At 42.8% G+C, this 21747-nt stretch overlaps 1 protein-coding gene across 1 annotated transcript in view; it reads right to left on the reverse strand.

The window, feature by feature from the left end:
- The window catches only part of CFAP61 (cilia and flagella associated protein 61), a 405193-nt gene that overhangs the window by 154136 nt on the left and 229310 nt on the right, over positions 1-21747 (reverse strand). Inside the window, exons 17-19 of the mRNA XM_064276462.1 lie at positions 20210-20308; positions 14176-14344; positions 7020-7194 (exon numbers count right to left, since the gene is read on the reverse strand). Coding sequence (XP_064132532.1) covers positions 7020-7194; positions 14176-14344; positions 20210-20308 — 443 coding nt within the window. The remainder of the gene's footprint in view (positions 1-7019; positions 7195-14175; positions 14345-20209; positions 20309-21747) is intronic.

Below are 21747 nucleotides of genomic sequence, written 5' to 3' on the forward strand. Positions count from 1 at the left end.
CGAGGACGCAGAAGGAAACTGCTTTGCAGGATGTCCATGTTCCTTCTGGAGTTACTAAGGTGATGTGAAGACGAAGGAAGGGCGGAAGGTCGTGCAGTGGCAACGGACAGCCCAGCCCACCTTTCCCAAGGGCAGAACGCGGCCCTGCTCCTTGGTTTTCACGACTTACCAGACTTCTCGTTTCTGGTGTCAAATACCAAATCCCACAGCTGACCTGGAAATAAGCTAGCGGTGGCTGTGCCAGCGGGACCACCAGGATGGAGTGTCACCTGCGCCCAGGCGGCCCCACTCTCACTGGCTACTGCGTCCTCTCCTGCCCATTCTTCCTCCCATTCTTTCTTGCTCAGTTGCATCTCTCTGCTGGAGTCAATACTGTAGATGGAAGGGTCCCCTTCCTGGAGTGTGGTTTGTGCACTCACCACCCTGACAATCTACCTTCACTGCTTCCCCATGTTCAGTAGCCAGCTGGACTCTGGACTTGGCTTGACACTTGAGGTCCTCCTCAGTGTCACCCACCTGCTCCTCCACCTTCCTCTCTCACAGCTACCCTTCATAAACCCTTTGCCCAGCTGAAGTTGTTGGCCCACTGTCCTTTGCACACACTCCAATGTTCCCAGTTTCTGTCCTTTTGTTTGCCCTGACCTTCTTTAAAGCTGAGCTCAAACCCTCCTTTCCAGGAGAGCCTTTTCCAAACTTCACAGCCCATAGGCTTTTCACTGAGCCTACAGTGTGTGTCTCCTGGTCTACACGGTTCCCCATCTTTTGTATAGAGACTTTTATCCACAGCGATGACAGGGCTGACCCACTCTGGGGATGTTCAGGGTGCACCACAATGCCTCGTGTGTAGTAAGAGTGATAAAACCCGTTGCCATCAAGTCAATTCCGACTCATAGCAACTCCATTGGACAGAGTAGAACTGCCCCATAGAGTTTCCAAGGAGTGCCTGGTGGATTTAACTGCCAACCTTTTCATTAGCAGCTATAGCTCTTAACCACTGCGCCACCAGGGTTTCCAGTAGCAGTGATACTGCTGCTGCTAACAGCCAATGCTTACTGAGCACTTACTATCTTAGGCATTCTCCTGAGTATGACATGTGAGATCTCATTTAATCCTCATAGCAACCCACATGAGGAAGACATTACCCAACTCTGAGGCACAGAGGGGTCCAGAAACTTGCCCAGGGAAAGGGCAGATCGAGGGTTTTAACCCAGGCGTCTGACTTTAGAACCTGGGCTGACTGCCTCAATAAATGTCTGCTATTCACTATTCACAATGAAGGCCTCAGTATGTTATTACTATTCAGCCAGTATGTTAATACTCTCATAAATGCAAAGGAACTTTTAAAAAAATGCTATCAATTTCACTCACGGGTCTTCCTGTCTTCATCTCAACTGGCCATCAACTGCCCAGTTAGGTTGAACACAAAAAGTTTTGAAAAGACTCTCTGTCGGGGAGGGGTGGGAGTTACATTCTGAACTGTTTTCATTTACATTCACAAAAGTGTTCACTGAGCATCTACTAAATACCAGGCACTGTGCTGGACACAAGTGACATGGAGATAAGTCAAAGCTGTCATTCTCAAGGAAGTGGCCTGGGGTTTAACAAAGTATGGTACCCTAGATGTCTCAGAAACTACATTGCAACAACCATTTTCTTTCCGAAAATGCAGTTCTGGAAAGGTGGCTAAATTTTTCACTGTTAGAAAGGATCTTGAAAGCACAGTAAGGAAACTCAAGTATCTCACCCAAAGACTCAGTTAAGACAGAGGTCACAGATGTGACCCAAGTAGTTGTGTAAGACTGTGAGTTTCCACGTGAACCCCGTTCCCTGTTCTACATTGGCAGCTGCCAGGGCAGCTCAGGAAGTGTCTGGGAGGGCCCTGGCAGGCTCTGCTTGTGCTGCCTTCCCCTGAAAGTCCCTGGAGGTAATAATGCTGTCTGTTGTTGTTTCTTGGCTTTTGGGTATGGAACGGCTTTCTACAGCCTGGTGAGGCGAGTATCCTCTGGGATATGTGGACTGTGATCCAGTGACTCTGCGTTGAGGGGCTGGAGAGGGGAGGAAGGACCAGAGATATGGAGAAAAGGACGAGAAAATCATGGCAAGAATAAGATCTGAGTGAGACTAATTAAATTCATGTCAGAATACGACTCTAAGTATAGAAAAGCTACAGGGAGAAAGCAGTTCCCTAAGACAGGAGGTTAGCGTTTTTCTTCCTAACTTTTCTTGCATGAGAAGTCATTTGGAAAGGGCCACCACAGAGAGGGAAATTAACCTGGCCACAGGGGCTTGGCAGATGGCTCTTGAGCCCTGCCCCAGTGGCCTGAGTGTGAGGGCATAGATGCTCCGAGGTACCCTGGAGAGTATCATTGAGCACTGGGTCCCATACTTAAGACACTAATTCTTTCATCCTTCTTATCCTGGCTGCTCAGTGGACAAAAGCAGGCACCAGAAGGGCTTGTATGCCATGGCTTATGGGAGTCTTCCTTAAATCTCAAGAAGGCATATCCCTTTAAATGGGCATCAGAGCGTGATCATCTGTGAGAGCTAGTCAAGTCAGCCAGATAGCACTGATGCTCTCCCACGTCTGAAAACCAAGAGGATGAAAAAGAACACACCCTGAGGAGACTACCATGCTTCATGCATTGGGATTCTACATTCCCTGTCATCAATATTCAACCTTAAGAACTTGCATTGCCATCTTCAAAGGCCCTTTTCTTGGTCAAAATGCTCCTCAGTCCTAACACCCAAGATAGCCAACAGATCAGCATTAAGATGCTGCTCTCTAACATGGCTTGGCACACTCTTAAGACAAACTGTGTGTTTTGTATGGAACCAGAGGCTTTCATGCTTCCAGGGAGCTTAGCGCTTAGCTGCTAACTGAAAGGTCGGTGGTTCGAGCCCACCAGCAACTCTGCGGGAGAAAGATGTGGCAGTTTGCTTCCATAAAGATTACAGCCTTGGAAACCCTACAGGACAGTTCTACTTTGTCCTCCAGTGTTGCTAGGGATCAGAATCAACTTGATGGCAATGAGTCTTTAAGTTACATTTTGAGCTTTGGGCTTGACAAAATGAAAACGATTTGTCACAATTCTATGGATAAAAGCAGGGTTCTACAAACTACAGTTCATCACCTATTTTTATAACTAAAGTTTTATTGGAACACAGCCATACCTGTTTGTTTATGTGTTGCTTGCTTGCTACAGTGGCAGAGTTGAGTAGTCACAACAGACATCATATGGCCCGAAGGTCTGAAGTATTTACTATCTGGCCCTTTACAGATAAAAGTTTGTCAAATCCTAGATTAGAGAATTCCCTAAGTCTAGGTAGGACATTGGAAACCCCAGTGGTATAGTGGTTAAGTGCTACAGCTGCTAACCAAAAAGGTTGGCAGTTCGAATCTACCAGGCGCTCCTTAGAAACTCTATGGGGTAGCTCTGCTCTGTCCTATGGGTCTCTATGAGTCGGAATTGATTCGACAGCAATGGGCAATGGGTAGGTAGGACATTGGGCGGTGATTGAAGAATGACTGTAGCGTTGGCACGGATTTAAACATTGTTAGGTGCTGTCTAGTCAGTTCTGACTCGTATTGGTCCCGTGCACAATAGAATGAAACACTGTTTGGTCCTGCACCATCCTCACAATCGTTGCTATGATTGAGCCCACTGTTCCAGCTACTGCGTCAATCCCTCTTGTTGAGGGTCTTCCTCTTTTTCGCTTGACCCTTTACTTTACCAAGCATGATGTCCTTCTCCAGGGATTGATCCCTCCTGATAACATGTCCAAAGTATGTGAGATGAAGTCTCACCATCTCTACTTCTAAGGAGCATTCTGCTTGTACTTCGTCCAAGACAGGTTTGTTCGTTCTTTTGGCAGTCCATGGTACATTCAATATTCTTTGCCAACACGACAATTCAAAGGCGTCAGTTCTCCTTTGGTCTTCCTTATTCATCGTCTAACTTTTGCATGCATATGAGGCAATTGCAAACACCATGGAATGAGTCCGGTGAACCTTAGTCCTCAGGGTGACATCTTTGCTTTTTAACACTTTAAAGAGATCTATCGCAGCCGATTTGCCTAATGCAATGCGTCTTTTGATTTCTTCACTGCTGCTTCCATGGGTGTTGATTATAAAAAATATACATATTTTTTTATATAGATCCAAGTAAAATGAAATCCCTGACAACTTCAATCTTTTCTCTGTTTATCATGATGTTGCTTACTGGTCTAGTTGCGAGGATTTTTGTTTTCTTTATGTTGAGGTGTAATCCATACTGAAGGCTGGGGTCTTTGATCTTTATTAGTAAGTGCTTCAAGTCCTCTTCACTCTCAGCAAGCAAGGTTGTGTCATCAGCATAATGCAGGTTGTTAATGAGTCTTCCTCCAATCCTGATGTCCCGTTCTTCTTCACACAGTCCAGCTTCTCGGATTATTTGCTCAGCATACAGACTGAATAGGTATGATGAAAGAATGCCACCCTGACGCACACATTTCCTGACTTTAACCACGCAGTATCCCCTTGTTCTGTTTGAACGACTGCCTCCTGATCCATGTACAGATTCCTCACAAGCACAATTAAGTGTTCCAGAGTTCCCATTCTCCGCAATGTGATCGACAATTTGTAATGATCCACACAGTCGAATGCCGTAGCAGAGTCAATAAAACACAGGTAAACAACTTTCTGGTGTTCTCTGCTTTCAGCCAAGATCCACCTGACCTCAGCAATGATATCCCTGGTTCCACATCCTCTTCCGAATCTGGCTTGAATTTCTGGCAGTTCTCTGTGGATATGCTGCTGCAGCTGCTTTTGAATGATCTTCAGCAAAATTTTTCTTGCATGTAGTATTAATGATATTGTTCGACAATTTCTGCATTCAGTTGGATCACTTTTCTTGGGAACAGGCATAAATATGGATCTCTTCTAGTCAGTTGGCCAAGTAGCTGTCTTCCAAATTTCTTGGCATAGACAAGTGAGCACGTCCAGTGCTGCATCCACTTGTTGAAACATCTCAATTGGTATTCCATCAATTCCTGAAGCCTTGTTTTTCACCACTGCCTTCAGTACACCTTGGACTTCTTCCTTCAGTACCATCGGTTCCTGATCATATGTTACCTCCCGAAATGGTTGAACACTGACCAATTCTTTTTGGTATAGTGACTCTGTGTATTCCTTCCACCTTCTTTTGATGCTTCCTGCATCATTTAATATTTTCCCCATAGAATCTTTCACTATCGCAACTTGAGGTTTGAATTTTTTCTTCAGTTCTTTCAGCTTGAGAGATGCTGAGCATGGTTTCCCTTTTGGTTTTCTACCGCCAGGTCTTTGCACATGTCATCATAATACTCTGTCTTCTTGAGCTGCCCTTTGAAATCTTCTGTTCATCTCTTTTACTTTATCATTTTTTCCTTCTGCTTTACCTAATGGATGTTCGAGAGCAAGTTTCAGAGTCTCTCCTGATATCCATTGAGGTCTTTTTTTTTTCTGTCCTGTCTTTTTAATGACCTCTTGCTTTCTTCCTGCATGATGTCCCTGATGTCATTCCACAACTCGTCTCATCTTCAATCATTAGTGTTCAACACATCAAATCTATTCTTGAGATGGTTTCTAAATTCATGTGGGATATACTCAAGTTCATATTTTGGCTCTCGTGGACTTGTTCTAATTTTCTTCAGTTTCAAACTGAAAATACCACATTCTGAGGCAAGTACGGAAATGTTTATGACCAGTTTTAAAGCTGGGTTCACTGTATATATCTATATAGCCCATTTCTGCCCAAAGGTTCCACATTCAGCTGGTTTTATGAGTGACTCCTGCCCAACCTTCAGTTTACACAAAGTATTTTAGATACCCCAAACATATGAACAGCTTTTGAAAACTCTTTGGGAAGCTAGCACATCCTTGATTCAAAAAAACCTGACAAAGAAAACTACAGGCCAATCTCATTTATGAACTCAGATGCAAATAACCCATAAAGCATTAGCAAGTTGAAGCCAGCAATGTATTAAATGCCCTTTGATATCCATTTTTCATTTTTTGATATGGTTTAATATTTTAGAAATGTTTTATTGTAGTAAATTGACAAAAAAAGTTACCTAATACCTACATCTTCTGTCAAAAATTGGAACAATAATTCGATTTTAACATATTAATAATATTAATATAATTAACTTACATTTAAATAGATACATAAAATAAAATTAATGTATTTACTTTTACACATTGATCCCTACTTTCTGGACACTTAGTAATTTGTATATCCCTGAGCTGAATGGAAGAACTGGGTTAGAATCCCAGCTCTGATATAACTGTGTAATTCTACTGTCCTTGGCCTTCCCTGTGTGGTACGTAAGACACCAGGTTGGTCATCTTCAAGGTTTGACTTCCAGGTTTCAATTAAAGACAAATATGTAGCAAGCCCCATTCTGGCTGTTTTCTTATTCAAACAATTTCAACGGAATCCAAGCAATAACTAGAAAGATGCTGGAGAAAACACTTCTGAATGGCAGAGGTCTTTGTACAAATGTTTTACTTTCTCATTTTGACTCAGAAAGTGGCATGTAATCAAATTTGTGGGGAGGACTGTACAGGCAACACCAGAAATATTGGGAAAGAAGAAAATAGCACCTCTGATGCAGGCCTTTCTTTTTCTTCCTAGGTCTTTTCAGCTTCACAAAAGGAGACATATTTTCCATATAACTGCTAAACATGTGTGCTTATTAAATTATTCTTTAATTAGTTAATGATTTTAGCCATGCTTTGCTCTTCGGATATTCATTTTGTGTAATAAAATAATTACAGATAATTAAACTATCTCAAGCCTTTTTCTTTTCCCAGCAAACATGCTGGGTATCCAAAAACGACAACAAGTTGTAAATTAATCTGGAAAACAAAGCATGACAGATGAATGATTTGGTTGGAATTAATTAGGCACTAATTATATACTCGAACTAGATGAAGAATGAGACTCATTATAAAAATAAAATACGATTCTGAAAAGATGCACAGTTAACAACATCCTTACCTTCTATAGTGATGGAGTTGTTTTTAATCCAAGCCAGGGCCTTAGAGCAGTCTTCCTCATCGTTGAGAGTGAAATGATTGCAAGGCACTACGTCAGTGTACCGCCGCATACCACTGTGGGGAACCTCTCTGTTGGTCAGGTGCTGACTAATATCAGCCCCCGAAGGGCATGGGACCTGAATACATGTCAGAGAAAAGCTCATTTTGGTGATCATAGGTGAAATTATGACACAGTAAAATAAAGAAACAAACAGCACAATGTAAACAAAGCAATGCCCAGATAGGTGTGTGTTTTTCTGTCCCCAGAGACAATCAATCATCCTTTACTGAGAAAAAAACAACCAGCCAAATGACCACTTAGTGAAGTTCTCAGAAGCAGTTGATCTGGTTATCTAATGCTGTATAACATATTATCCCAAAATTCAGTGGTATAAAATGACCATTTATTATGTTTATAGATTCTGTAGGTCAGTCATTCAGTCAGGGCAAGGTGGGGGACAGTTTGTCTCGGTTCCACAATGTCTGGTGCCTCAGCAAGAATGACTGAGAGGCTGGGGACAACTTGATGGCTGGGGGCTAGAATCACCCAGTGGTGTCTTCACTCACATGTCTAGTAATTGATGCCATCAGCTGGGATGTTAGCTGGGGTTGTCAGCCAGAGCACCCACATGTGACCTCTCCATGTGGCTTGGGCTTCCTCACAATATGGTGGCTGGGTTCCATGGGTAAGTGTCCCGAGAGAGAGAGAGAAGCAGTATAGAGAGCCCTATGTTCTTTCATAAGCTAGCCTTGGAAGTCAAGCGGTGCCTTGTCTGCCATATTTCTGTTCATGGAGGCTGTCATAAAGGACTGGCTAGGATCAAGGGTAGGGAGCCTAGACCCCCACCTCTCCTGTAGGAGGGGCATGGCTCCGGGAGAGCACCTGGGACTGGATCTGTTGGGGTCATTTTTGGTGAAAACAATCTGCAACAGAAACAATTACATCAGGAGTTGAGATTCAAGTGCATAGAGGGGCTAGGCAGAAAAGAAAATGAGGGAAGTGGACTACTTTTCATTTATGAAACACATTGATTATTCTTCACTTTATTAAAGAAATATGTCATCTCTCTCTTTCTTTTTAACACAGAGCCTTCCCAGTCTAGCTTCTGTTCTCCTACTCTGATACACACAAGGGTGAGAACACTTCCCTGTACACTCTCTCATCACTTATTAACACAGTTAGGTTCCAAAGACCAGGTTATGAGTAATCAGTGTTATGTGAAAATGGAGGATGAGCACATCAGATCACATCATTACATAACTGCCAAATTACATCATTACATAACCTCCAAGTTACATCATTACATAACTGCCAAACCACTGAGAATCATGGCCCAGCCAAGTTGATACATAATCTTAACCATCAAAGCCAGTGTTCCTATCACCTCATACCTTGGCATTTGCTGCTGCCAGACGTACATCGTTAATGCACAATATAGTTGAATAGTAGATTTTTTATTATTACTGTAAATGCAAAATGTCAGATAATGAAATAGTTGATAAATGAGGAGAAGGTGTATAGGGAAAACACAACAAAGAATGAGGGTGGACACTTGTTCTTGGTGTCAAGGATACAGTGGCAAATGGAGGGCTGTGTGCTGTTCAAACAGCATGACCTCACCTCAGTGCCATCCTGCTGTTGGCAAGAGAGAGGATGGGTTCTGTGGGGCCAGATCCTCTGATTTCTCAAGGAATGCCAGACACCTGGGCTTTTATGTGGATTCCTGACTTTTCTAATTTTGGTTCAAATTAAAATCAAACAAACACCACCATGAAGGCCAAACAAAACAGCACCATGGCCTGAGTTTGCTGTGGGTTACCCCTTTCAACCTCCATTTTAATTTGGCTGCCAGGAGTAGATTATGTGGAAGTTAAAGAGGCAAATGGAGTCCCTGGGTGATGCAAACAGTTAATGTGCTTGGCTGCTAACTGAAAGGTTGGAGGCTTGAGTCCACCCAGAGGCACCTCAGAAGAAAGGCCTGGAGATCTACTTCCAAAAAATCAGCCACTGAAAACCCTATGAGCACAGTTTTACTCAGACACGGAAGTGGACGATATGAAGGCACGTTGGGGCCTGTTAGAAGATCTACCCTGGCTGTCTTCCATAGTCAGGGTATAAGGTCTAAGGGCTTTGAAGCAGGAGTCATTCTACAGGTTCATGACTTCTATACTGTCATCATAAATTTTACACCGTGTCAGTATAAAGTTGCTTCTTTTAATGTTCTTCTTTCTCCACTTAATTCTGCTTTATTGAATACTAATATTGCTTCTTCTTACCAGTAGTTGTTTGGATTTGCCAGGCATAATCTTTTGCTGGTGCACTTTTAACTACCTGTTTCATTTTTAAGCTTTTGGTATCATTTTGTTTTGTTATTTCTCTTGTATTTTGAATTTAGTGTAAAAATAGAATCTTGGAACAGAGTAGTTTAAAACCATGACATTCACTGTTACAACTGTTGTATTTTTTTCCTTATGTTCTTCTGGCTTCTGCTTTCTCTTTTAAGCTTTGTGGCTATTTCCTTTGTTTTGTCTCCCTGGATTACTTGAATGATGTTTTCTTCCAGTTTATCTTCTCCAGCGTTGGGAAGGTGGATTTCTTTGAACTGTTCAGAAGTATTCTTTAACCTTATTCCTCTACACATAAAAGTCAAGACTGAAATTAATACCTTTGAGTTTCCCCGTTTAAGACGATGCTTATTCCTCTCTTGCCACATCTCTCCCTAATTTTCAACAATCTCTTGATCTTTAGTAGATTAATTTAGATTGAAATTCATTATCTTCTATTTTGAACTTATTCTCAGATTTACAAAAACCGTTTAGACATACCTTTTTAAATTGTTTGCACTGCTTGTCACCTGCTCACTTACACTATTGTGAAGTTCTAATTTTTTTTTCTTCTGTCACAATTACTTAGAGAACACATTAAGAACATAGAAGATCATTTTTCTGAGTCCTTGAAAATAAAAGAATGACTTTTTGTCTTCAAATATGAGTGGCATATTGTATGCCACTTGGGTGGGTATATCATTACTGAATCACCACATTTTCTTCAAAATTCTGTGTGGTCAGTTTCATTTTGTTTTGCCATATAATGCTGGAGAGGAAACTTCTGATACCTGCCTTATTTTTATTGTTTTTTTTGGAGAGGGAGGTGGGGGGTGATAATCTATTATTTTTCTTTTAATCTTTGATTGTGTTTTTTTTTCCCCATTATTCTCATAACAAAAATTGTTTTTCAGAATATTACCAGTTGCGAGAAGTTCTTTTTGATTTTGCCTGGAATGTGTCAGCTTTCACAATCATCTGGACAGTATTATTTTAGGTAGGGAAACTTTTCTTTTAGCATATCTTTAATTGTTGTCTCTAGTCCCATTGTTTGGGTCTTTTCTTCAGGAAAATGTTTCTTCCATGTCTAACATATCCTCTCCTCTCTTGTACCAAGTGTATCCCTTTGTCTCTGCCCTAGGGGAACTTTTGGCTTTGTCTTCAACATCATTAGCTCTGTACAGTTCTGTCTCTGATGGGGGTTTAACTGTAATCCTTCCTCATTCATCCATGTCCAGTTTTGTCTAATCCTGTGGCTTTCTCAGTTTAGCTTCTGCTTCTTCAATGGCAGCAGCTCCCACTTCAGAGACTGGGTGATCAAATGCTACTGAGGATGATAAATTGTTTTCCACAATTTGTGTGTGTCTGTGTGTGTGAATCCTGCCTCTTGGAATATTTTCAAAAATATGATCTTTCTCTGATTTTCCCAGATACTCTTCCAGTGGTCTCACAACAAAATTTGATGGTTTAAATAACCATTTTATTATTTTTAATGATATTGTGGGTCAGAAATTTGTGTAGTGCTCAGCTGGGTGGTTCTTCTGTTCCATGTGTTATCAACAGAGGTCATTTAGCTTCACTCACATGTCTGCAGCCTTGGCAGGAATGGCTAGAAAGCAAGGCTCAGCTGGAACTGTCATAATTCTTCACAATTATCGCCACAATCCTCCACGAGTTATGGACAGTGTCTCAGGGACCTCATTTGTAAGCTATCTCAGAATGGTTTCCAGGGCCAGCCTATGATTGACAATAAAAATAACAAAAAATTCATAGAGGAGTTGGGATGGGAGTTAAAGTGTGCTGGAAGTGAGCTAGCTAAGTAATCATCTTACAAAATGGAGGGTTTCTAGGTAATCTGAAGTCGACAGATAAAGGAGGAAACTTCTACAAACATTTTATTTGGCGTAATGGGGGAGTGACCAGCAAGGAACTAGTAACAGCAATTCTTCATTGTGGCTGTCTCAGGCAAGAGGGCTGGGAAGCAGAGAAGGTTAGGAGAGAGACCAACAGTCCTCATGTCCAACCCTGCAGCCAAATTTAATGTTTTACCTTGCACATAGATGGGGGAAAAAATTAAGTGATATGAGGAGCCCTAGTGACATAGTGGTTAAGCACGCTGCTGCTAACGGAAAGGTCGGCGGTTCCAACCCACCAGCCACTCCACCGGAGAAAGATGTGGCAGCCTGCTTTTGTAAAGATATACAGCCTTGGAGACTCTATGGTGCAGTTCTACTCTATCCTACAGGATCACTATTAGTCAGAATCAACTTGATGGCAGTGGGTCTATTTGGATATAAAAAATATTGCATAATATTTTAGAGTAGTATATAACATTTAAAAGGTCTCATTATAGGTTAAGGTATGTAATTATATTTTATAATATGGTATCTTATTGCTTTGAGTTTAAGCTTTATTTTCATCATTTTAATTGTTTAAACACACACATAAAATTGGGACAAATCCAAAAGGTAGCTGGGGAGGAGATGATGGGAAAAGAAAGAAAAACCAGAAGCTCCCTCGTGAATTCAGCTGCCCTCTCTGTATCACTCTATGTACCTTCAATTTTTATGTCCTTCTGGAAAAATTAAATTGGAACTCCCTTTATCACTTCTTCATTTCATTTTTCCCGTTGTAGAAAGGGCAAGAGCTTAATGTGCCACAGACTAAAGCTGCAGGGGCAGCTGGACACACATGGGCAGATGCCCGAGCCTCTGGGTACTTGGCTGGGTCTCCTCTCACATTTCGCAGAGTCTGCAGTCCAGGCAGCAGCTGGAACCCACGGGTCAGGTTGGGGGGATAGCTAAAGGAGTGCATGGTGTTTTCTTCTGGTTTATTACTTTAAAATGGGAAATACTTAACTATCAAAATTAAGATATTCCCCCCAGTTTTATTTTTATTCTTTAACGAGAAAAAATCCTTTTCTACCCTTTGAGAATTTGATTTAAAAAGAAATTAGAATACTACAGGTTAAAAAAATGGAAAAAAGATGGGCAGGATTTTCCTGCCAGGCAGTCAAAATTCTGAGTAATTGGAGATATGTGTGCTGTGATTTTAAAAGCCCTGCTGCAGAGTTAGAAGGGGCCAGAGGAGGTGGCGCCAAGCTTCACTCCCCACGGCCCAGGAACTGGTTAGCAACGCAGCATTTCAGGCCCCACCCCAGACCGACCACATCGACATCTACATTTTACAAAGGCCTGTAGGAGATCTGTGTGCACACTCCAATTTGAGAAATGTTGCTCTAAGGTAAAGATGAGGGATTTGAGGTCAAGAAAGTTCAAGTCAGTGGTTTTGACTTAGAACCACTGGCTTAGAATCATCTTGAAGCTTTTTAGAAAAGTACTGATGACTGGATCCCACCTAGACACCTGTGGTGCATTTCAAAAACACGCCAGGTGGTCTTAATATGCAGGCAAGACTGAGAACATTGGTTGAGTGATGCCCAAAGTTGCAGACCACATTCCGGGGCAATGCCTGGACTAAGACTCTCTTTCTGCTATCATGCACTGCCTCCTCCTGGCTTTACAGTGTAAAGCAAACCTGTTTGCACATCCCTGAATCGAATCCCTAGCCATTCATAAGACGGTCTAAGATATGTAGACAGGCAGATGGATGATAGGGTAGCTGTTGTCAAGTCAACTCCAACTCATGGCGATCTTATATAGAGCAGAACAAAATGTTGCCCAGTCCCGCCTCATCCCCACAATCATCCAGGGCCTCCCTGGCCCTTATTGGCCCTCTACGTCACCAAACGTGATGTCCTCCTCCGGCCATCAATCCCTCCTGATGATGTGTCCAAAGCAAGCCAGTTGGACAATATTCTGTTGTGATCCATAAGGTTTTCACTGGCTAATTTTCAGAAGCAGATCACCAGGCCTTTCTTCCTTGTCTTAGTTGGGAAGCTCTGCTGAAACCTGTCCACGATCAGTAGCCCTACTGGTGCTTGAAATACTGGCAGCATAGCTGCCTGCATCACAAGAAGCCACCACAGTAAAACAACTGGGCAGGTGGGTGGTGGCTAACTAAGACAAAAAAAAGACAGTACCGGATAAAACATGGCATGGTGGGGCACTGGGGTGTACTCGTCAACGTCAACTTCTTTGTGATTGTCCCCAGGAACAAAACCATGGAAAGGCCTATCCAGGTTCCTTGGCACAAAAATATAACTAAAGGACCCCATCCTTGAATTACAAAATAAACCTCTTTTCATTGCAGAGATACCTATTTTTTGCGAACCACATGAAGCTCCAATGTGTACCGAAAAGTAGGAATATTAACATTGCTTTCCTAAAACGTTCAGCTGCTTCAGCTGTAGCCAGCGATGCTTTATTCACATGTGGCTGGAGAATTTAATCCAAATGGAAAGCATGGTCACTGGGTAATCAGTCAGATTTCCTAGCTTTATAACTGAGAGGCCAAATAAAACAAAGGCTGACAGAAGGTGCGCGTGTTTGAAATACTTCTGCACGCACTCATCACCACCACCAAATGTTAGCCTCTTGAGGTATAAATTAATTCACCACAAATGTAGGCCTGATCTGGCTATGGTGAGCAGTAAGCGTTAGACTTTTGAACACAGTTTAAAGAATGACATTTCTCCAACGTGCTGTGATCTTTATCCTTGAGCAGAATGTTTTTCTTGGAATGGGTTTCTGGGAGTGTTTGAGGACACACTTCTGGTGACGTCGCAGGCCCTGAAGAGCACACTTATGAATACAAAGTGGCAGCTGTCGGGGAGAGCGTGCGCCACAGTAGCACACAGCTCGTCACCCCTGCAGCGACGTGCACAGCCCTACCTGGTACTGCTGCCCGGTACAGAGGACGAGGTGGTCATACAGCAGGATTTCTCCCTGGGACAGCACGACGTGCTTGGCTGCTCGGTCTATGCCGGTCATCCTACCAACCACAACATTCACCCAGGAGCAAAGCGACATCAGTGCATAATCTTTATCACTAAAGCAGTGGCTGCAAAGAGAGAAGACCCATCAGTGACATTTAAGCAGCTGACAGCGGGCATTAATTAGAAATCTGGTGAGCTGGTTCAAGTCCCCTAGTGGGTCGAGTCTGTGTTCTTGCTGTGAGTTTACCAGGACCGATATGAAGAGGTTTTTTGTTATGAAACACTTAGGTACAAATTGACATCTTCTCATTAAAGCTAAATTGTTCCACCTAGCTTAGGCCTGCCCATACCAGGGAGGGTGTGTGTTGGGGGGGTGGGGGGCGTCCATTAACATATACTCTTTCTTCTGCTTCTATATCATGGTGGTTGTAAACTGACTTTAACTGTTGAATTGTCATATTGGCCACAGATTGAGAGGAAACGAGAACGAAGAAAGTGACATTGTTGAGGACTCCCAAAGGCAGGGGTCAAAATCATAGAGTATCTCTAAAAAAAAATGACACATTCTTAGAATCCGTGTGTGGATTCATGCCAAAACACAAAATCCATTTTATTTCGAGAGGATGCCAAGGAAATTACATTTGCCGGAAGTACAAACCCTGGAGACTTTTGGGATTCTCTCTACAGTACAAAGGCAATGGACAGGAAACGGGTACTTCTATGACCAGCAGGCTCAGGTTGTATGTTAATGCTGTGGCTTCGGGGCACTGATGGCCACGTGGGTTTCCATTTTCTGGGTTTCCTTCGAGTCTGAACACTCTGCCGTCATGTGAGAAGAGTAGGTTTCTTGTGACTTTGCGTTCATTTAAAGAGTTCTGTGAGGGTCGTTTCCAGAAATTTTTGAAAGGTTTGACCTTATGCAAATGACTTTTCAATGATCCTGTTCTGGAAGGCTGAGTCTAAGGTCTTTCGTTTAAGTTTAGGCTGCATGAGCCTTTTCAAGAAGAATCACGCCATAGTTGGCGTCCCTGGTGTCACTGAGGAGCTGGAACCTGGGGACATGGTGTGCTCCGTCAACACTGCAGCTTCCTCACCTCTCAGAATGGGATAATCAGCCTTCCCAACATGCCTGGGTCGTTGTGAAGAATGAGCATGAGCGCGAATGAGGTGCTGCCTGGTAAAGGGGTGCATGTGTGGAGGATATTACTCTAAATAACAGTAATAATGAAATGTAATCCTGTTTCCTCTCGCTGGGGGCAAACAGAGTCCTCAAGTGGTAATGGGAGAACATTTTTCTTTTTGATCCACTCATGGGTCTGCTCTTGCCACACAAAGAGAGTTGTCATAATGGATGCACATTAGACCCGTTATAGGACCTGTGAAAGAGAATGGGGCTCTGGGCTTTGTATCTCTCCATGAAACAACACTTAAAAACAAGAAAATTTTTCCTTAATAAGAAAAGAAAATCAGAGGGTTGGCCTGTCACAGGGAAATAATAGATACTGAGATGAAATTTTCTTTGAACACCATTTTGATGGCTTTATAGGAAAACAGAAACTTTATGGATTTCATCTGTTCCTAAGAGACTTTTGTGAAAGGATGGTCCTTATTTGTTACACAGTCCCTTTCACATTAGGAATAGCACTGTGAATGGTCCAAGATGGAGAAAAATTAAACACGGTTAGTGCCAGGGATTAGTTTTATGAGGATTAACTCAGAGATAACAACTCTCAGGGGAAATTTGGGAAGGCTAAGACAATGCTATTTTTCATGACAGTGGTGTTGATAATGTCAGAACGCATATTACAGAGTCAGAATGTGAAACCCTGTCCAATGGAAACTGACACATGAAAACACTGATTTTTAGGGATCTTTACTCAAAACCTGGGCCCTGGTGTTGCAGCGTTTAAGCGTTTGGCTGCTAACCAAAATGTTGGCAGTTCGAATCTACCAGCCACTCCTTGGAAATCCTATGGGGCAGTTCTACTCTGTCCTGTAGGGTTGCTATGAGTCAGAATCGATTAGACAGCAAAGAGTTTGGTTTTTCGGTTTTGGTTACGCAAAAGCAAAAAGGGGCATTGAAAACTGTGGGGTGCTTGCTTTGATAGTCTGTCACTGCATTGAATGATAGCTCTCAGTTTAAAATATCACTGTGTATCCATTTTTACTGTCCATTTCCCCCCTAAGAAACCAGTTGCCACCAAGTTGATTCTGACTCATGGTGACCAAATGTGTGTCAGAGTAGAAACGTGCTCCATAGGAGTTTCAGTGGCTGATTTTGGGCACAAAACCCTGGTGGCGTAGTGGTTAAGTGCTATGGCTGCTAACCAAAGGGTTGGCAGTTTGAATTCGCCAGGTGCTCCTTGGAAACTCTACAGGGCAGTTCTACTCTGTCCTATAGGGTCACTATGAGTCAGAATCGACTCGACGGCACTGGGTTTGGTTTTTGGGATTTTGGGCAAGTAGACTGCCAGGCATTTCTTCCAAGGCACCACTGGGTGGACTCAAACCTCCAACCTTCAGTTACTAGCCAAGTGCATTACCCATTTGCACCACCCAGGAACTCTGTCTTTTTCCTACTTAGCAATAGTCCAGGAACTTCCTTAGTTCCTTAGGAACTAGACATTGGAGACCGTAAGTGATAGTTTTCCAAAATTACGTCCTAAACCAAGTTAATGGGCATTAATATTCTAACACAGAGGGGCTAGCTTATAGCTTGGAGACAGAAGGAATACCTCCACCAGGATTCTCTGGAAAAGAGAGAGGAAACCAAAGGAGATGCATCAATGCAAATTTGTGTGAGCATGGCCCTGATTCTCAGGTAATGTCAAAAGTTGCCTTCATAGAAAATCCTGGAGATGCATAATAAAGAGGAGAAAAAAGCAGAAATGCAGGATTGGGAAATTTCTAGAAGAGGACATATCTGAAGAGTGGCCAGCATGTTCAAGTTTGATAGTGCCCCCAAGCCTACTGGTCAGAAGACAGTCCAACGCTCCAGGTGCAAAGCTAGAAGCAAATTCAAAAGGAACAAATGTAAGTAACAGTGGAGACCTGCACTTCGTGGAATCAAAACTCTTCAGCACTCTTAAAAGAAGGACCATCGCAATCAACTTTCAATTACTCAGGATTGATTGTCTAATTAGCAACTGTTCCTGCTTCCTGTCGCTCCTCCCCTCCCACTGCCTTCCTTCCAGCTGTATCCCAGGCAGGTCATTAGCACTTCCACCAGAGGCTGGACAGGGGAAGAAGACAAAACATAAAACATTGCTTGGAGAAAAACTCAAAATTAGTATTTAGAATGAGGAATTTAAATTATTAAATTTATGGATGTCATTTGCACTTGTTATTTTTGAACTCTATGACCAGAGATAATTTCCTTTATTGGTATGTGAGGTCCATTTGAAAGGCAACATCCTGCTGAAGGTTCAATCTGTCCTTTCTGAGAGCTATGATTACATCCTTCTACCCACCCAGAGGGCTTTGGGCCGTGTTATTTAGTCTATGTCTATGGCTTACTTGAGAGAACTTTTGCAGGTATTTTTGGAGGTAACTTTCGTCTATTTAGCATTATTTCCTGAGTACCTAGTGCCATGCACTGTCCAGGTGCTGAGGGTACAGCAGTGAACAGAAAGGCAAGAATCTCTGCCCTTCAGGAGTCTACAAGATAATTGAAGGGTTTGGAGTGTAAAGAATGAACATAATTGTAAAAGGCAAATTATGTAACATTGAGGATAATCTCAGCATCAAGAAAAAAGCAGGGCAGGGTAAGGGGCACTGGAGTGTGTTGAGGGGGTTGGATGCAAAGTAATGGATGGCTAGGACAGGCTTCATTAGAAAGGTGACATTTAAGTAAAGACTTGAAGAGAGAAAAGCAAAAACTCCCAGATGGGGGCTTGCCTGATGTTCTGAGGAACATCGAGGAGGCTGGCGTGGCCGGAGTAGCAAGAACAAAGGCAAAACTAGTAAAAGATGAGGTTAGAGAAGGGACAATGTCAGATTTTAAGTCTAGAACTTCCTGTGATGACAGAAATGTTCTGTACCTGTGCTGTTCAATATAGTAGCCGCTAGCCTCATGTGGGAGTTGAGCACTTGAAATATGGCTAGTGTCTTAGTTATCTAGTGCTGTTGTAACAGAAATACCACAAGTGAATGGCTTTAACAAAGAGAAGTTTATTCTCTCACAGTCCAGTAGGCTACAAGTCCAAATTCAGGATACCAGCTCCAGGGGAAGGCTTTCTCTCTCTGTCAGCTCTGAAGGAAGGTCTTTGTCATCAGTCTTCCCTTGGTCTGGGAGCATCTCACACAGGAACCTCAGGTCCAAAGGGCGTGCTCTGCTCCTGGCACTGCTTTCTTGGTGGTATGGGGTTCCCAACTCTCCACTTGCTTCCCTTTCCTTTTATCTCTTGAGAGATAAAAGGTGGTGCAGGCCACACCCCAGGGAAACTCCCTTTACATTGGATCAGGGATGTGGCCTGAGCAAGGGTGTTCCATTCCACCCTAATCCTTTTAACCACAGGCAGAGATCATGATTTATAACACTTGGGAAAATCACAAAATAGAGGACAACCACACATGGCCTAACCAAGTTGATACACACATTTCGGGGGGGGGGACATAATTCAATCCATTACAGCTAGTGTGATTGAGGAATTGAATATTTAATTTCATTTAATTTTAATTAATTAAAATAGCCACGTGTAGAGAGTGACTTCCATACTGGACACTGCAATCGTAGGCCATGAGTTGCCATGACCTCATTCACATTTCTGTAGCAGTGCTCTGGCTGCTGTGTTGAGAATGTAGAGAGGTGAGGACAGACTAGGAGATGCCAGGTGGCCTTCCACCCAGCCACACACTCCATCTGCACAGTGTAACCCCAGCAGGAAGGCTTTGACTAGCTCTCCTTTCCCACAGCACACCTACCATGGGGATCGATAGAAACTTCTGTCAGTAAAGTCAACATTTCCATTTAGAAAGAGGGAACGTGAGGGTGGGGACCTACCTATGCTGATCCTCTAGGCTGGGCCAGAACTAATTTTAACAACAACAACAAAACCCAGTAAGGCCGGCTTATCACCCACATTTCACAATCAAAGAAACCAAAGCTAAGAGAAATTAAATTCTTTGCCCAGGTTGTGAATCTGAATGCACTTGGCTCAAAAGCCATGTCCATAATGATGCGCCCCATAATGACGTCCTTCAAAATAAACCAAAGGTTATAGTCTGACACAAGTATTGGGTCAAAATGAGGCTGATTCTGCTGACAAGGAAGCTGTGTTTTCTCTCACCATCTGAGAGTAAAGCCAGTCTTTTCACAAAGGAAGAAGGACACCTTCTTCATGGGTTCTGAAATGAACACCCTTAGAGGGAACAGTTTACTCACCCCTGATTGGAAACATTGGGCTGTTGTTTCAAAAGGTAAGGAGCCTAATATTTCTCATACTCATGTTTTGCTACTGGAAATTAAAACTATTAGAAGCTATGTGATAATAAAATGATATTTTCTAGAATGGATGTTGTCAAAGACTGATTCTACTGGGATGAGAACAATAAAGCCTGCCGGGTCCCTGCCTGGTCAGTCCCTGATCACAAGTGGCCATGACGGGTGTGAGACACAAATCCCAGTGAGGGGCCCCTGTCCTTTAGCCCCTCATTTGAACCTCTGGGAAGTTGCCCGGTCTTATGCAACTATAATCCCCAAGTTCCATGGCCTTGCAGGCCACTCAGAATACAAGTGCAGGCAGTGGCCTAATCATGGCTCTGTCCCAGTCATCTGGAACAGGGCAGGTGCCTTCCCACAATGCAACCTGTCTCAGCCATTTACATCTTAATGGGTTTATGGTTGAATCTTCTATGTAACATCTGCACTCCAGCAGAAAAGCCCACTGCTTTTCCCCTTTCCAACACCAAATCTAAGATGCAGCCTGAAAACAACTGCAAAAAATTAGGACTTTTAGGCCTCAGAATGAAAAAGCAAACAGGATTCATACTTGCTTGCTAAAAACCTTCTTTGTTCGGTGGCCAGAAGGTTCTTTCCTGGAAGTCCATGGGTTGAAATCAGGGTGAGATTGTTAAACTTCAAGTGTGGGCTAAGGAGAAAAAAAAAAGGAAAAAAACAAAAAGCGGTTATGCGATATCCAGCCGAAGTTTATTGTAATTCAATTTAACCTTATTTCATGTTTTCTCAAACTGTTGAATTTTTCTTTGAACCTAGCAACTCTTTTTGCACGGACCTTCAAATAGGACCAGCCACTTAAATGAGAGAAGGAAGATGTCACTGGAGCTGCTAACTACAGAGACTACACACTCTAATGGCGGATACAGTTCAATTTTTTTTTATTTGCTTCTCAAAGTAAAACAAAATGAAACCCCCAAAACTGGGAGGAGGGAGGTATATTTAGTATAAGATAACGAAAACTTTGAATTTCAAACTACTTCTAGGAAACTGCTTGGGATCATAACCACCACAACTAAAACTTGCTGAGGGCTTACAATCAAGCACTTTACATGTACTGTTATCTCATTCAGTCCTCACAACATTATTCTTACCCCTATTTTATTATGGGGAAACTGAGGCAATGTGACTTGCCCAAGACCATACAGCTAGAAAGTCTTGAGACAGAGTTTGAAGCTGTCTCCAGCATCCTCTCACCTGTTAACTGCCTGTACTGTCCTGTAGACCTCAACTTGTTCAGAGGAACCCAAAGGCATGGAACGCCCATCAGTTAACATTAGCTATTACTTTCAGATACCTATAGTTACTCAAATCAAGATATTGAAGCATCACCTGGCAGAAATTCCTAGAGAAGTCCCTTTAAGGAATTTGTGTCAGGCATTCAGGGGCCAAGGCACTTTCTCAGGCATTATTGTAGAGATCACTCTTCAAGAAAATTTACACTGGGGGCTGGGCCATGTTTTTATCATCCCCGTTTCATACACAAGAAAGTCAAGGTCAGAAATGGTCATTTGTTCAAGGTCATGAAGCTCATAAGCAGTGGGACCCAGAAATGATTCATGTCTTCCCAGCCCAGGTCGGCCTCTTTAACCGCCTCGTAAGGAACTGTGAGCAGCACTGAGACCAGGCCGTCTAAGTGGAGGATTCTAAAGAATTTACAGGCCTGAGACTCACCCCGTGTTTTCCCTTACATATTTAAAACATCCCTGTCCCACATATGCTCTCTGGTTAGAGTCAGCGAAGTGTGTAAGTCTGAGGAACGCTGATCTTTTCACAGGGTTCAGGTCGATGGAGGGAGTTGTTTCTGCAACTCTCTTCTCTTCTCGGTTCAAATCTCCCCTGAACCCAACCAAATGCGAAAGAGGAAGCCTTCGCCACGTTCAGGAAAACACCTGCCCTCCTTTCCCGGGAGTAGGTTGGAAAACTTCCAAATATGGAAATGCTATCAATTTACTGACAATCTGTTAAGTACCATTAAAAGCAGGAGACTCTGGGTGATGGCCCAGGCTGACGACGCAATAAACTCAACTGTACCTGACATTTAAAAATAGCTAAATATTATGAAAGGTTTTG

Source organism: Loxodonta africana, chromosome 24, assembly GCF_030014295.1.
Source record: "Loxodonta africana isolate mLoxAfr1 chromosome 24, mLoxAfr1.hap2, whole genome shotgun sequence".
Classification (NCBI taxonomy): Eukaryota; Metazoa; Chordata; class Mammalia; order Proboscidea; family Elephantidae; genus Loxodonta; species Loxodonta africana.